Below are 15,460 nucleotides of genomic sequence, written 5' to 3'. Positions count from 1 at the left end.
CTAGGCTATGTACCCAAAATATGGTGTTGATTTATAATTCAGGGTATATTTTTCACTATTATGGAGGGAGGGAGGGGGGGGTCTTGATAAATTTAGCTATATATGGATTCGCAATGGAATTCTGACTATACGTGTGTCTTATTTTTTAGGCCAGACCATCTTAATATTAAATTAGGCTAATCAAAAAACTTTTAATATAGCTTTGAACTTAGAAGCTTAATTTTTTTATAATGCCCTTTGCCTATCACCTTTAAAACAGTTGAAATGGGTGACTTTGATATTGATTGTTTTTTTTTGCTCTTTTGGGTTCTTAAAAATATATCTTGTATAAAAAACAGGTTTTTAATAACAATTTAAAAAAAATGCATCTTTATGCATAAAATGCATAGTTTTGTTTTGGCTTCTTTATAGAATATATGTCATGTAGGCTAAGGCTGAACTGCTGCTTTTTTATTGCTTTTGGCTGCTCTTTTGGATATGATTCGTTTTTTCTTTTGGGGATTCATTCCAAATTATAAATTGATAAATATCTAATATCAGTCAAATTACAAACTGCATTTAAAAGGAGTAAATTTATCAAATTGAAAAATACATGATGAACACTTTACATGAGAACGCTTCAATTACAGTGAAACAAAAAACACTTAATGGTTTATTCGGTATGTTACGTTTCAACTTTTTGGCATCCCTGCTTTCAATAAAAAAAATCAAGGTACTATCACTTAAATATAATAGCTCCCTATCCCCCCCCCCTCTGGATACCATCTTGATAGGATAGCGTCTGTGTTTTAAATAACAAAAATATTTAACTTATTGGCACCCCTTCTTTAAAAACAAATTGAGGTATTATTATTTAAATATTCTAGCTCACTACCACCACCACCCCTCCTCTCTGGATACCACCTTGATAAAATACCGTCTCTGATTTAAATTTAAAAAAAAATTGGGATCCCTGCTTTCAATAAAAAAAAATTTCAAGATATTATCATTTAAATTTAATACCCCCCCCCCCCCCCTCTGGATACCACATTGATAGGATACTGTCTCAGCTTTCATTAGAAAAATAAGTTATTTAATAATTAACTAGGTCACTATATGGTTCAACAAGGTTCAACATGGTTCAAACAAACACGCAAAATAACGTTAAAAAGCTTAGTGTTCCTTGAAAAAAAATTGAGGGTATGAGTAAGGGGGTACAAAGACAACAACAAAAATGTCGAAATTATTCAGATATACCTCAAATTATTGGAAAACTGAGTCATAGATTTGCCGTGGCATTCAATAAGATCCAAAGAATCTAATTAAAAGGGAGCACACACAAAAGCCAAATCAGGCCAGTAGCCTATGAGAAATCGCAAAATACCCAAGACAATGAACAAGTCCTAATGGGGGGCCTTGGATCTATCAAAATATTTCAATGGTTTCCAAGGGAATTTGATATTATTTTCTTCCGTCTCCACTTTAAATGAAAAAAACAATTAACCTTTTGTCATCCCCGCTTTCAATAAAAAAAAAATGAGGTCTTATCATTTAAAAATGATACCCCCCCCCCCTATCCCCCCTCCTATAGGCAATAACAATAGAAGGTTTTTTTGGGGATTCAACTTGAAAATTAAATTCTTGACTACAAACGATGTAAGAAATAGCGATTGGGAAACTGCATTTGAAATGATTTAAACTCATTTCATAAAGACGATCCTGTTTTTTGTCAACATATGAAGAACTGTGTATATTGCAATATTTGCAATTGCATCTGTCTCTTTTTTATTAGCCCCACAAAGTCATTTCATATATCTGCAGCAATGCATGTACTGTTTAGTGCATATCTGCAACATAACCAAGCCCCTTCAATTATCAACCTTCCACTTTCTAGGGCTATAATGAAAGAAAGATTGAGATGACTAGGGTACGTTCTACAGATGAAGGATGACAGATTACCAAAGATAGTCCTTTTTAGCAAACCGTCTAGAGCCAAACGGAAAGCAGGTCGTCCCCAGTTGGGGTAGGAGGATGTCGTAAGGAGACATTTAAGGGAAATTAGAGCTTTCTGGGAGGGTGTAAAAAGGGAGGTGATTAACAGATTAGGATTAAGGAGGACCCTAAATAGCTGTGTTGGCCTCACGCAACTTGGTGCTGCAGTGAGCTGTTAAAAAGTTCTGAACTGTGAAGCAAGCAGCAAAGAGAAAACCTTAATTCATAGCAAAATTGAGGAATGGACTTACCAGGTAACCAACTTTATATCTGAATTATGTCTCCGCTTACGAGTCAATTTTTATTTTGGTATCTTCAAGTTTAAATCAATTAAACTACTAAGCACAGTAAAAATGAAATCTGATAATGAAAAATAAAAAAAATGAAAAATAAAAATTAAATCTGATTGTTTAAGTTGGTTAAGTGGAAACTTATACATCTACATATACATACCTTAAAAAAATTAGAATTGTTTTAAAGAACTAAATTTTAAGATAATTTTAATAAATCAAAAAATATATTTAAAAAAATAGAAAACTTAAATCTAACTTTCGAGAAAAATTAGGGAACAATCAATTTTTAATGACAAGGACCTCCTTCCGCAGTTATCAGATTACAGCAACAGAAGCTACCAAATTAAAAAAAGAATAGCTGTGAAAGACAAATCAGTAAAAAAAACTAAAAACATATGGAACCAAACAGCTTAAGAAGGGGTAGCTTTACTGTGATAATGCTTTGGGTATTGGCAGCTTATTCATATTTGATTTTTTTTTTTACTGAAAAATGTGTTGTCAATTTTAGCTAATTAGATGGTATATTTATTTTCATAGTTCAGCTTGGCAGCAGATACAAATGTGGTACTACCCCAAAAATTTCGTAATTTTGAAACAACCAAAAGAGAGATATATAATAGCAGTTTTCAGGTGTAAATAGACCTAATATAATTTTCTATGTCCTTGATACTTTAAGCAAAAGGACTTATCTTTCCTGCCTAACCATTACCCAACTTAATCATTAAAATTACTGTCATTGAATTTAATATTAAATGGTAGCTTAATCACTAAGTTAAAGGACTTAGGGATGTAAGACCTTACCAGATGACCTGCTGACTCGTTTCTCCCACCCATGAGGCAATCTTTCATCAGACATTTTCAAGTAGGCCAAATCTAAAAAAAAACAAAAAAAAACAAATAAAACAAAACATTATGCATTAAGAGCAAACCCAGCTTCTAGAACAAAAACGCTAAAATATATTCTATACCCTTGTTCTAAAATGCATCTTCTTATTCTTCAGTTATGCATACTGAAAATAGACTAGAGTGTTATTCTTATTCTTACTATATGTGAGGGGATCTAGGAATGAAAAGCCAGAAGGCTTGGGGGATAAGAGAATTTTTATGAGGTGAAGAGGGTGGCAATGGTATAATATATTAAAAAAAAGTGCATCTAAATGTATCCCTACTCTCCCTTAAGAGTGCAAGGTGCAATCCATGAACACTAATAATGCACTAAAATTATCAATAAATAGAAACATAAGGTTAACATAAGCCTCTTATACCTAAAATCAACTAAGGCTATTTTGTTTGTTTAGTAAAACAAAACAACAGTCAGTCAAAGGCTTGTCAGAAACATTGTTTTTATAACTGCATAAAAATTCAGTATGAACATTGTAGATTCTTTTTGTGTGAGATTAAATAAAAAAACAAGTTTTTTTTAACTGAAAGTAAGGAGCAACATTAAAATTTAAAACGAACAGAAATTATTCCGTATATCAAAGGGGCTCCACTCCTCACCGCCGCGCCCTTTACGCTAAAGTTTGACTCTGTCACACAAATTTATTTTTTAAGCAATAAAACACTTTAGAGTAAAGAGCAAGATGTTGAGAAGGGGGCAGTCCCTTTCATATACAGAATAATTTCTGTCCGTTTTAAGTTTTAATGTTGCTCCTTACTTTCAGTTAAAAAAACTTGTTTTTTTTTATTTAATTTCTGAGCGTTTTTTAATTAATGCAGCTTTGATTTTGGATCACAGTACATGAATAATTAAAATGAAATTTGCATATTAATTTTCTTTTTTCTTCTGCCTAAATGGCTTTCTTGAAATTTTGTCAAATGATTTCTGTTCTTTTTATGTTTTAATGTTGCTCCTTACTTTCAGTTGAAAAACTTGTTTTTTTATTTAATTTCTGATTGTTTTTTAAATAATGTTGGGAAATCTGGCGCCCCCTTCATAGCAATGTCCCTTCCCCCAAGGAAACATCCTCCACGGAAATATTCTCCGCGTAATCCTCTCTTCCAGCCCCCCCCCCACAAGAAAAAATCCTTCCTGAAAACGTCTGTATACTTCCATATAACCAATACTATATGTAAACAATGGGCAAAGTTCATAACTTGCAGCCCTTCCCCTGGGAACTGTGGGGGAGTAAGTCATCCTAAAATACATATTTATTATATTTTCGACTATGCTGAACAAAATGGCTATCTAAAAATTTTAAATGGGTGACTTTGGGAAAAAAATGAGCGTGGGAGGGGGCCAAGTTGCCTTCCAATTTTTATGGTCACTTAAAAAGAGCACTAGAAATTATATTTCCGTTCGAATGAGCCCTCTTACTATATTCTAGGACTACTGGATCAATACAATCACCCATGAGGAAATAAAAAAAAAAAAAAAAAAATATACACACATCAAAATATACACAGGAAGAAGAGATTAGGATTTTGAAAAATTTTGTCTTAGTTTCTGCAGTTGTCTTTATTGTCAGACTTTAATCCTTTGCTTTTACTATAATTCTTTTAGTCTATTAAGAGCTTTCTAAAATCAAATCAAGCTTTCCTATAATATCTAAGAATTTGGAGGGGCCATTTTTCAAAACTTTAAGTAATTTTTTTCTAGTCCTTGGATAATGAAACAAAGGTTTGATTTTATTTTGCCTTAAAGGTGTATATAACATATTTAACATAATAACATATTTCAACATTTTTCCGTGGGAAACTGGGGAAGACGGTCAATATACAGCCTCCCCCCCTCATTTGTGGACTTTCATGGTTTTAATACAAAATAGGATAATTTAAAGCCATAGGATTTGCCTTCAACACTCTTAGTTTTATAGAAATCTAAGAAGTGTTCTAGGGGCATTTTTTTTTAATAATATGAAAATTGTGTCTTTCAATGAAAACGTTTTTTTTCTAACCTAATAATTACCTCTAACACATTATAATTAACAAACAACATGAACAATTAATAAAAAGTCAATCAAATAATGGCTACACAAATTTGTTTCACAAGCCCTTAAGCATTAAAATCAGAAGTTTTTCTCAAACAAAAATGAAGAGTAACAATAAAACCTAAAACAGATCAAAATTACCTAGTATAAGAAGGAGCTGCTGCCCCCCTTCCATACTTTACGGTAAAGCTTCACTAATGCTTAGGTCAAAGCTTTCTTTAATGCAACAAATGTAACCATTTAAGATTCAAGATTTATTTAAAAATTTAGGATCTAGGATTTATTTTAAAATTTAGGATTTAGCATTTATTTAAAAATTTAGGAAACCATTTAAGATTTATTTAAAAACAGCTTTCATAGCATTAGCAAGAGCCTCAACTAAATAATGTTATCTCTTACAACAAAAAAAGGAAAAAAAAACTAAGCATGACTAAGGACACTTGTACTAAATGGAATAAAAGAATTGCTCAATCAATTCATTCTGCATCTTATTAGCTCAAACTTGTTTGTGTGTCAAGTATTGGCATTGGGGGCAATAAAAAGAGGCAACAACATACTGTGTTTTTCACAGGCAAGGAGCAACTATCCAAATTTGCATATTAGATGGAATCTCTGTTCTCTCAGTGTTGGTATTTTCAATGTTGCAATTGCAGTTACATATGTGTCATATTTTTTTTTTTTATTACAGGCTTCACGGCTCCATCACAAATGATGATTTGCCACTAGTCCTAGTAGTTACCTCATTTTCTAACACTGAGGTACTTGTTATACCTTCTCTTGAACGCATCAAGGGAAGGATTTTTCAGGATGATCTTTGTTGCATGTTTTTGAATAGCCTCAAGATTGTCACTTAATTAGTCAATGTTGTGCACCTGTGGCCCCCATGCACGGCATTCATATTATAGCAAGAGATGTATATAGTAGATATACGCTAGTCATAAATGATTCACTGGGAAAGCCAGTTGTTGAAGTGTAGTCAGTGATCACAAAGCATAGTTGCCTTTTTTCCACAAGGTTTGAAACATTGTAGTTCCCCGGTTTCCAAGAATGGTAAAACAACAAGTCAGTGCTCCTTGTTCCGTTCTATTACTGTGGCCACGTCTTAATGTAAACTTTTCGAATTAACATTTATTAATGAACTCAAAAAAAAGTGCTATTAGTCCACCTCATCAGTTTGGATTTTGCTGTAGAGTTGGCTGCAAGGGTGCTCTATCTGCTATTTCAAATATCCTGCTTGACATTCACTCTTCTTGTGACAGCCTAGTTCTTGCAAGCCATGACGTTAAGCAAGCCTTTGACTCCCTAATCCACCCTGCAATTATGTTAAGTGCTGCTAGGCAAGGCGTAATCTAGCCATAATTCAGTCTTTAAAAGATCTGTATGCTGGCTCAAGAGTGCAGTAAAAAATTATGTCTGAAAGAAATTCAGTTCCTAATCCTAATGATATGCTTATCCTGGTATTTAAAGGTGTTTGTCAGGGAGCCATCTCGTCACCTTGTCCATTTAATAATTCTGTAATCAATGTTGAAGATGCTTCTCCAACCTCATGTATTCACAATTTTCTAGATGTATCTATTATAAGCTATGCTGATGATATTTTTAATATAAGCCATACCCCTCTAAAAATTTCACAAGTGTTCAAAGTTCTTCAGTCAGTATATTTAAAACTTGGTCTCAGCTTTAATCCAAAACCGTCTGAAGTTGTTTATTTTAACAGGATGAATAAACCCACTAATTCCAGCCTTGATATTTCTTCCACTAAATCTGTTGATCACATTTATTATTTAGGTCTCCCTATAGGATCAACAATCAAACACGCTTGGAACCTTCTTGTAGATCACTTTAAAAGAAAAATATTGGCTGCATATGGACACATTGTCTCCTGTAAGCTGTGCTTTAATTGCAAAATTCTTGTAAGCCTTTTCAATGCTGTTACCCTTCCTCAAATACTTTATTCTGCCCCCTTCTATAAATTTCTTTCTAACCCAGAAAAAAAGTAATCCGTTCCTACTATTTTAGATTTGCTAAATACCTTCTCCATTTTCCAACTTGGACAAGCAACTCTTTTCCCATTAGAAATTATGGGGTTGCCGATCCAACCACTGCACTTGAAAATTTAATGTGTAGACATAATCGGGGAATAATAAATCACAAGTGGAAAGCCATTTACACATGTAATATAACTGAAATTCATTTAATAATTGTTCTGTTTGTTACTGTTTGTTTTGTTTTCTTTTTTTTCTTTTTTTTATGTGTGTGTCCACCTTTTTATGTATGATGGTTTATCAATAAATAAAAGTAGCTGAAAGAACAGTTGGTACTGAAAGTCACACCAAGAATTGTTAAATTCAAGTTCTATTTACCACTTGCATTGCAAAACATTTAAAACAGGAATTTTCACTTTTAGTTTAATTATTGAGAAGTGCCTGAGTCTGAGCCATTTGACATATTTTTTTTTCTTTTTTTTGGAAGGGCAAGAATTTAACCATCTAATATTTTTGTCTGTATGAACATCTATTTTCTAATAATACAAAAAAAATCCAGCTGCTTTAGGTAAACGTGACATTAACTATCCTGAACATATCCTGCACATGATGAAGAATTTGAGCAATAAGCTCTTCTATTCATGAAACATCAGGGAAAAAGTTTTCCAATGCATTAATCTTGTAATAGAGCATTTGTTCTTAAGGGGAGTATTAAGGGAGTACTTAAGGGGAGTATCACAAGGGAGGCTTCAAATTCTAGACAAATAAGCAGGGGGCTAAGGAATGACAACCCTCTTAAATACAAAATGATTTCTGTTTGTTTTAGTATTAACATTGCTCTTTACTTTCTTTAGACACATTTTTTTGCCAAATTTTAATCATGTTCATAATATTATTCAAGCTTTTCCTAAATTTAAAGAGGCTTACCACCTCTCTCATTCCCAATCATATTTACTAATGCTTTGAATACCTTCAGTTGCATTTGCTTCTTAAAACAAAATAGGATCCCTCAACATCTATAATTGCTTTCACAGAGACATTGAGCAGAATTAAGTGGATGATATGCAATAAACAATTAACAGTAATCAGAATAATGCACAACAATTAGTAATAATAATCCATCTTTTTTTGTTACTCTAGCTAGTTTAGATGGAAATGCCCAAATTAGAGCAAGAAATTTCTTCACCTTTCAAAGGACTGGCTATCTATTAATTTAACCCATTTTATGCTAGGGGAAAAGAACATGCAATAATGGATATATAGCCCAAATAAGGGTCCAGGGAGGTATTTCTATCTTGAACATCAACATCTTTCTCATTTATGGGTTAATATTTGAAGAATTATATACTTAAGAATTTAATTGTAGGCTAACCCCAAACAAAAATTCAAAATTGGCTTAGAAAGAGGACACATCACGAGAATAAATTGCTAATACCTTTGTGTGCATGGTCTTTTTCTTAACTAAACTCTATAATAACAAAATAGTGATGCCTATTGAATCCCAATTCAACAATATTCCCCAATAATATGGTAAAGTAAAATGATGTGCTTTTAGAAATAATATATATATTTTTGATCTTTGAAGTAGCCTAGTTTCAGAAAGTGTTTCCTTCTGGGGGAGCAAACCACTAAAATAGTAATGTGGGAGGAAAAAAGATAATAATCCATATTATAAAGTAAAAATTATACTTTTTTTAGTGTGTTCTTTCTTGTATATTCCCAGGACTTAATCAGGGCAGATGGAGAAGGTTGTCAGAAAAGTTACCACAAATTTTGGACATAGCATAAAATAAGGAGTGCAATGGTACAAATTTTATTTGTATAGCATGCTCCCTTCACATAAGATCAACCAGTAAATATTTCTCCATGGTCTTAAGCATTACCAATATAAGCAGAAAACATAATGGCAAACACACAAAATCAGAAAAATTTTCTACATCCTGCTCTCTATTCTAGCTGTATTAGGAGGAGGGCTGATACAGTGATGATTAGTACACTGGGAAGAGCATTCAACAGAAAATCCAGCATGGTAGTACATTTCTTTTGGTTGAATTCTAGTTTAGGTTTTTTTTTTTTTTTTTTTTTTTTTGAGTTATGCAAATTAAAGTCTCAGTGTGTGTCCTGAACCCTAATGATCTTGTGAGAGGATATTTTAAAGCATCTATCTTTATTGCTTCTCCCTCTAGAGGCTACTGCCCTCTGATGACCTTTGACACTGTTTGTGTTGTAAGAGTGAAACCTTGAAAATAAACTAGATCCTTTATTCAAATAAGGAAAAAAAAAAATGTAGATCTTTTGCTCAAGATCAAATAAGACATGTTTTAAGCCTCACACCTTTGCCCAGTTTCACTTTATAAGGTTTTAAAATCTATGAAATTATTTCTTAAGCTCAGGAAGAAAAACCCTGATATGGTTTAAAATTTTGTAAATTTGCAGTTTACAACATAATTTAGCTAGGATGAAAGTGAATATATCACTTGATGCTTTTTTTTACTCTTTCATACTTCAATAATTGCTTATGGTGCAAATTCCACTTTGAGCCCTTAAAGGGCTCAAAACAGTCCAAAATCACCAAAAGGTTAAAAAGCACACTTCTGAAAAACTACTTAGTAAGAAAAAATTGCTATTTTTAGCTGATTCAGGATTGGTAATTATTATTTCCCTTACTCTTTGTGGTAAAATGTTATTTTGGAAACAAATTTGCAGAAATTTAAAAAAAGAGCTAGAAACCTCTCAAAAATGATGTCAGTTTTACTGTGGTGTTATTTTGAGGCTTTTCAGGCTCTTTAAAAAGAACTCTGCAAATTTGTTTTCTTAATATCATTTTACTATTAATAATATTGAGAATAATAATTATCATTTCTAAATTAACTGCAAATGGCAATTTTTTCTCACAAGACAGTTTTGGTAAATATTGAATAATTCACATCAATGACCTACAAATAAAGTAAACATACCACTTGATGCTTTTTGTACTCTTTCTGAATATAATAATCATTTTGAAACAAATTCAATTTTAACCTAACTTCAAATGAAACTCAGAGAGGAAAGAAAATAACAAAATGAAAAATAAAATAAAAAAAGGTGAAAAAACAAGGATTTTGTCAGCCAGTGGCAAACTATGAAGAAGAAGAAATAAGCAAATATTTTGACAAGGACCTCCACCAAGTCTTCCTCAGTACTAAACAAAAAAGAAAGAAAAGAAAAAGAAACCAACGAAAATCGAACCTTTCGAAGTTTACTTTCCAGCGACAGAACAGAAACTAAATAAGAACCAGGTTGGAATCAATGAAAAAGAAATCTACCAAGATGATTGGGCAATAATCCTTTGTTTTGCTATAGCTTTGGCTGGCCTACAAATTTGTTCATCATTTGATGTGCAAATAGGTTTTTTTCAAGTTATACAGGGTGAAAATATTGAGTCCTTTGTTGGTTTCTTTTTCTTTTCTTTCTTTTTTGTTTAGCACTGAGGATGACTCAGCAGAGGTCCTTGTCAAAATATTTGCTTATTTCTTCTTCTTCATAGTTCACCACTGGCTGACAAAATCCTCATTTTTTCCCCTTTTTTTATTTTATTTTTATTTTGTTATTTTCTTTCCTCTCTGAGTTTCATTTGTCATGTATAGCCAGTGTGGTCTTAGAATGTATTAACCTAACTTCACCTAATGTTTCTAACATTACCCAAATAAAGCCTATATTATATATTTCCTATGCATTTACTGATTCTTGAATTTGTCACTGTCAATTCAATTTATGGGTAAACAGGTTTTAACAAGAGTGATGCTAACAGAGGTATATAAGCTGTATCTAAAGATATAGATGTATGAGCAGTCCACCACATAAAGATGTAGGATAAGAAAGAAGTCCTTACTTCATAGTATGCCCAACAATCAAAGTTAATATATTTTGCAGCAGGGGAACATTTATCTTCACTATTTTCCTTGTTTTTCCAGTTTTTTCTAAGAAATTTATGAATTTCTTAGAGCCTACATATTAACAGAGTATATACTCCCACTCCCTAATGTGCAAATATATACCCTGATCTGAATATATTTAGGGGTTGGGTAAAGTTCATTTGTGATGCAAACAAAGGTTATATTTCGATTTAGAATGCAAATCTGGGTATATATTTGCACATTTGAGGGGTGGGGGTATATATTCTGTTACTATATAGGTTCAAAGAAATTCATGAATTTCTTTAAAAAAAAAACAAGGAAATAAGTAACAATAAAGATTCTCCTGCTGCAAAATATACTAACTAGGATAATTGTGCATATTATAAAGTAAGAATTATTTTCTTAACATGTCTCCTTATGTGATAGACTGCTCATACACTTATACCTATCTAAAATGAGAGAAAAGGGTGTCATCTTGAGGGTCTGTAAAGGGCTTAAAATTGGATTCATGCCAAAAATGATTATTATATTCAGAAAAAGCCTATTGGAGAAAATTCCTTTTGGAGCCCCATTAAGGTACAAAATGGAATCTGCCTCAGAAATGATTATTGAACAGAAAAAGACTATAAGAAAAGGCATCAAGTGATATAGCCCTATTCAATTTCACCCTATGTTGTAAACTGCAAATTTACCTACAATTCTACTGAAATAAAAGAAATTGTATTTTCAAGAAGTAAAGCCAATGGAAAAGAGATTGAAAACTTGGTGAAATTCTACTTTAGATACTTTTGGCTATCTTGGAAAGAGGTTAAGTTAGGAAAATGAAACTTTCAGGGATGGGGCTGCTCCATGCTAAAGTATGTCCTGGGAAGGTATTTTGAAATACCTACCTCCACTCCTCCTCCCTCTATAGGGTCTTTAAATTTGCCTGCATGATAGGTCTATTACCTATTGAAATTTTGACAAAACTACATTTTGCCTTAATTTTGTAAGGTAAAATATTTACTTAATAACAATTTAAGTGAAAACATCATTTGATACCTTTTTTATGCTCTTTCTCAATTCAAGAATCACTTCTGGGGCTAATTGCATCTTGTGCCCTTAAAGGAGTCCTGAAAGTATTTTATATGAACAATGAAAAAGCATCAAATGATGTTTTCACTTCCATCCTAGCTAAATTATATGGTCAACTGTAAATTTACCCCCCCCCCCCTAATGTGAAAATATATACCCTGAATTGTTGATGGCAAAGTTTTGAATCACAAAATTCAGTGCTATTTTTGTTGACAGCATTCAAAAAACTTAAAACAGTAGGAAAATGTTTATATTTGAGTTGCCTAATAAATGAGGTGAATTGTTATAAATAAGTATTTTTGGAATATATAACCTAACCTTAAATGTAACTAGCCCCAGAAGCAATTCTTGAATTATGAAAGTGCTTCAAAAAGGCATCAAATTTTTCACTTTTATCCTAGCTAAATTACAGGGCCACCTAAAATTTACCATTTATTTTTCTTGGGCTTCATCTCTGAAAATGCCATTCCTGTTATTTGAGTAGAATTTTAAGCCATATCAATGTTCTTTTGGTACTCTTCCAAAAAGCACCAAATGATGTTTTCACTTCCATCCTAGCTAAATCATATGGTCAACTGTAAATTTACAATGAAATCTACCCCCCCCCCCCCTAATGTGCAAATATATACCCTGGAATACAGGCTACCTGAATTGTTGATGGCAAAGTTTTGAATCACAAAATTCAGTTCTATTTTTGTTGACAGCATTCAAAAAACTTAAAACAGTAGGAAAATGTTTATATTTGAGTTGCCTAATAAATGAGGTGAATTGTTATAAATAAGTATTTTTGGAATATATAACCTAACCTTAAATGCAACTAGCCCCAGAAGCAATTCTTGAATTATGAAAGTGCTTAAAAAAGACATCAAATTTTTCACTTTTATCCTAGCTAAATTACAGGGCCACCTAAAAATTAACCATTTATTTTTCTTGGGCTTCATCTCTGAAAATGCCATTCCTGTTATTTGAGTAGAATTTTAAGCCATATCAATGTTCTTTTGGTACTCTTCTCAAATCCAGGCCACATGCAAGAAGTGAAGTTTGGTTGATGCTAATGAAATAAAACAAAATAGGATGAAAATATAATAGTTTATGAACAAATTTGGGCTGTATATTTGCACATTAGGGGGATGGAGGTAAAGCATAGCATTTATTAAATACATAATCTAACCTAACCTAGCTATGTTTTAGTCCCCCTAAACCCCAAAAAACTACAGTTCCTTTGTCATGGAGTGAGCAATATCTCACTATGCAGCAGAAACTAGTTTATCAATAGGGGCTTTGACATTTTGATGCAGTCTTTCTTTTGTGTGTCCTGGATTTTAGAAGAGTACTGTTTTCTTTTTCAAAATTTAAGAATGTTTTTGCATATCTTTAAAACCTTATAAATTGGGATTGAACAAAGTTGTAAAGCTGAAAACAATCCTGCTGAACTTTATTTAAGCAGAGGATCTACTTTGCAAGGTTTTACTTTCACAACATACATATTTTTAAAGGTCAGGACCCTCTAGAGGGAAAAGAAGTGGAGGTAGGTACTTTGAAATATTTTCCCAGGACATACTTTAGCCTGTAGACCCATAAGAATTTTACCAAAAACTCAAAATTAATGTTAAACCTTTTTAAGACACAGTAGGTAGGTAATATCTTCTTAGGGTAGGCTATACCTACTTGTGACCCTGAATTCATTCCTGAAGGTTTTATTCACCTAAATAAACCAATTCTTAAGACACAAAGAAGTTTAAATTTTTGGCAGTTTATATTATTGATTTATAAATAAAGTGAACATAGCCTACCACTTGATGCCTTTTTTTATGCTCTTAACAAACATAATAATTGCTTCTATTAAAAATTCAAATTTACTCACCCCTACCCCTCTAATGTGCAAATATATACCCTGAATTGGAATATACCATGAATTGTTGACAGCAAAGTTTTGAATTGCAAAATTCAGTACTGTTTTTGTTGATGGTATTCAAAAACTTGAAACAGTAGGAAAATGTTTCATATTTGAGTTGCCTAATAATTGAGGTTTGAATTGTTATAAATAAGTATTTTTGGAATATGTTACTTTTGAACAACTTATTTATAAACTAATTATGTTTTCAACCACTTTTCAATAATTTAAGTTCTGTGTGTGGTTAGAATTCAGGGTATATATTTTCACATTAGGGGGGGGGGGGTGGGTAAATATGGATTTGTGATTGAAGTAATTAATATATTTGTAAAGAGCATAAAAAAGGCATCAAGCAGTATGTTCACTTTATTCCTAAGTCAATAATATGACCTGCCAAAATTTACCCAAAGAAGTCCCAAAAGTAAAATTTACCATTCTTTTTTCCAATTTAATTTATACCTTAGGATATGTTACCTATGAATTGGGGATACCACCAGATGGCTAATTTGACAGTATATATATATATAGGCTATAGGCTATATATATATATATATAATATATATATATATATATATATATATATATATATATATATATATATATATATATATATACAAATCTTTAAATTAGGCTAGCCAACTGGCCAACCAGTATTTTAAGCCTAGGAGTCCAGCTGGACAAAAGGAAACATAGGCTATTAAGAAAACAATTCTTACTCCATAATATGTAGAATAACCCTAGTTAACACATTTTTCAGGGAGAGATCCTTTATCTTCACTTCTTTGCTTGTTTTTCCAATTTTTCTAAGAAATCCATGAATTTCTTAGAGCCTATAGGCCTATATTCCAGAATATATACCCCCACTCCCCTAATGTGTAAATACATACCTAGAATTGCATCTTCAATCTAAATATCACATCCATTTGCATCACAAAAGAACTTTAATGCCATATTAGCCATGTGGTGGATGTCCCTATGAATTGTGTCTTTTATCTAGGCCTAGCTCAAAAGCCTCTAGATTTAGGCATTTTGAACTACAACTGCACACAATAATTTCCTCAGTAAGGGAACAGCCAAATTTACCTTTCGCAAAATTCTCTTTTACTGCTTGATGAGTCCAAATTTTAGAAAAGGATTTACACTTGCCCTTCCAGCAAATTAAAAAGTTTTTTTTTATTCTGTTTCTTTTTGGACCAAATAAACGAGGAACAGGCACCGTTGCGACAGCAATGTTTGACCGAAGAATGGAAAAGAACTAAAAGGTTAACTTTAGTAACGAAATTTGACTTAAGAAATTTTACAAAATAAGTTTCTTGTGAATTATTGTCTCGATTAATCAGTAGCTGTACTGAACCCCTCGTGCTCAAAATTCTCCTCAGGGCCATACTGTGGTGTTTCTTTTGGGACTATTTTACCT

General features: G+C 32.2%; 1 protein-coding gene across 2 annotated transcripts in view; it reads right to left on the bottom strand.

Moving 5' to 3' along the window:
- The window catches only part of LOC148942523 (peptidyl-prolyl cis-trans isomerase NIMA-interacting 1-like), a 59,420-nt gene extending 44,177 nt beyond the window's left edge, over positions 1–15,243 (bottom strand). The window contains exons 1-2 of one of the 2 annotated variants that reach the window (XM_089102677.1): positions 15,127–15,243; positions 3,066–3,137 (exon numbers count right to left, since the gene is read on the bottom strand). In XM_089102677.1, coding sequence (XP_088958803.1) covers positions 3,066–3,120 — 55 coding nt within the window. In that variant the 5' untranslated portion in view covers positions 3,121–3,137; positions 15,127–15,243. Of the gene's footprint in view, positions 1–3,065; positions 3,138–14,930; positions 15,087–15,126 lie in introns of those variants that run through there. The other variant, XM_089102678.1, reaches the window with a different exon arrangement.
- Between the last annotated feature and the right edge of the window lie 217 nt (positions 15,244–15,460).

The sequence above is a fragment of the Artemia sp. Qi Xiang Cuo genome, chromosome 16, assembly GCF_049724085.1.
Source record: "Artemia sp. Qi Xiang Cuo chromosome 16, ASM4972408v1, whole genome shotgun sequence".
Taxonomy (NCBI): Eukaryota; Metazoa; Arthropoda; class Branchiopoda; order Anostraca; family Artemiidae; genus Artemia; species Artemia sp. Qi Xiang Cuo.
This window is presented reverse-complemented; position numbering and strand designations above follow the sequence as displayed.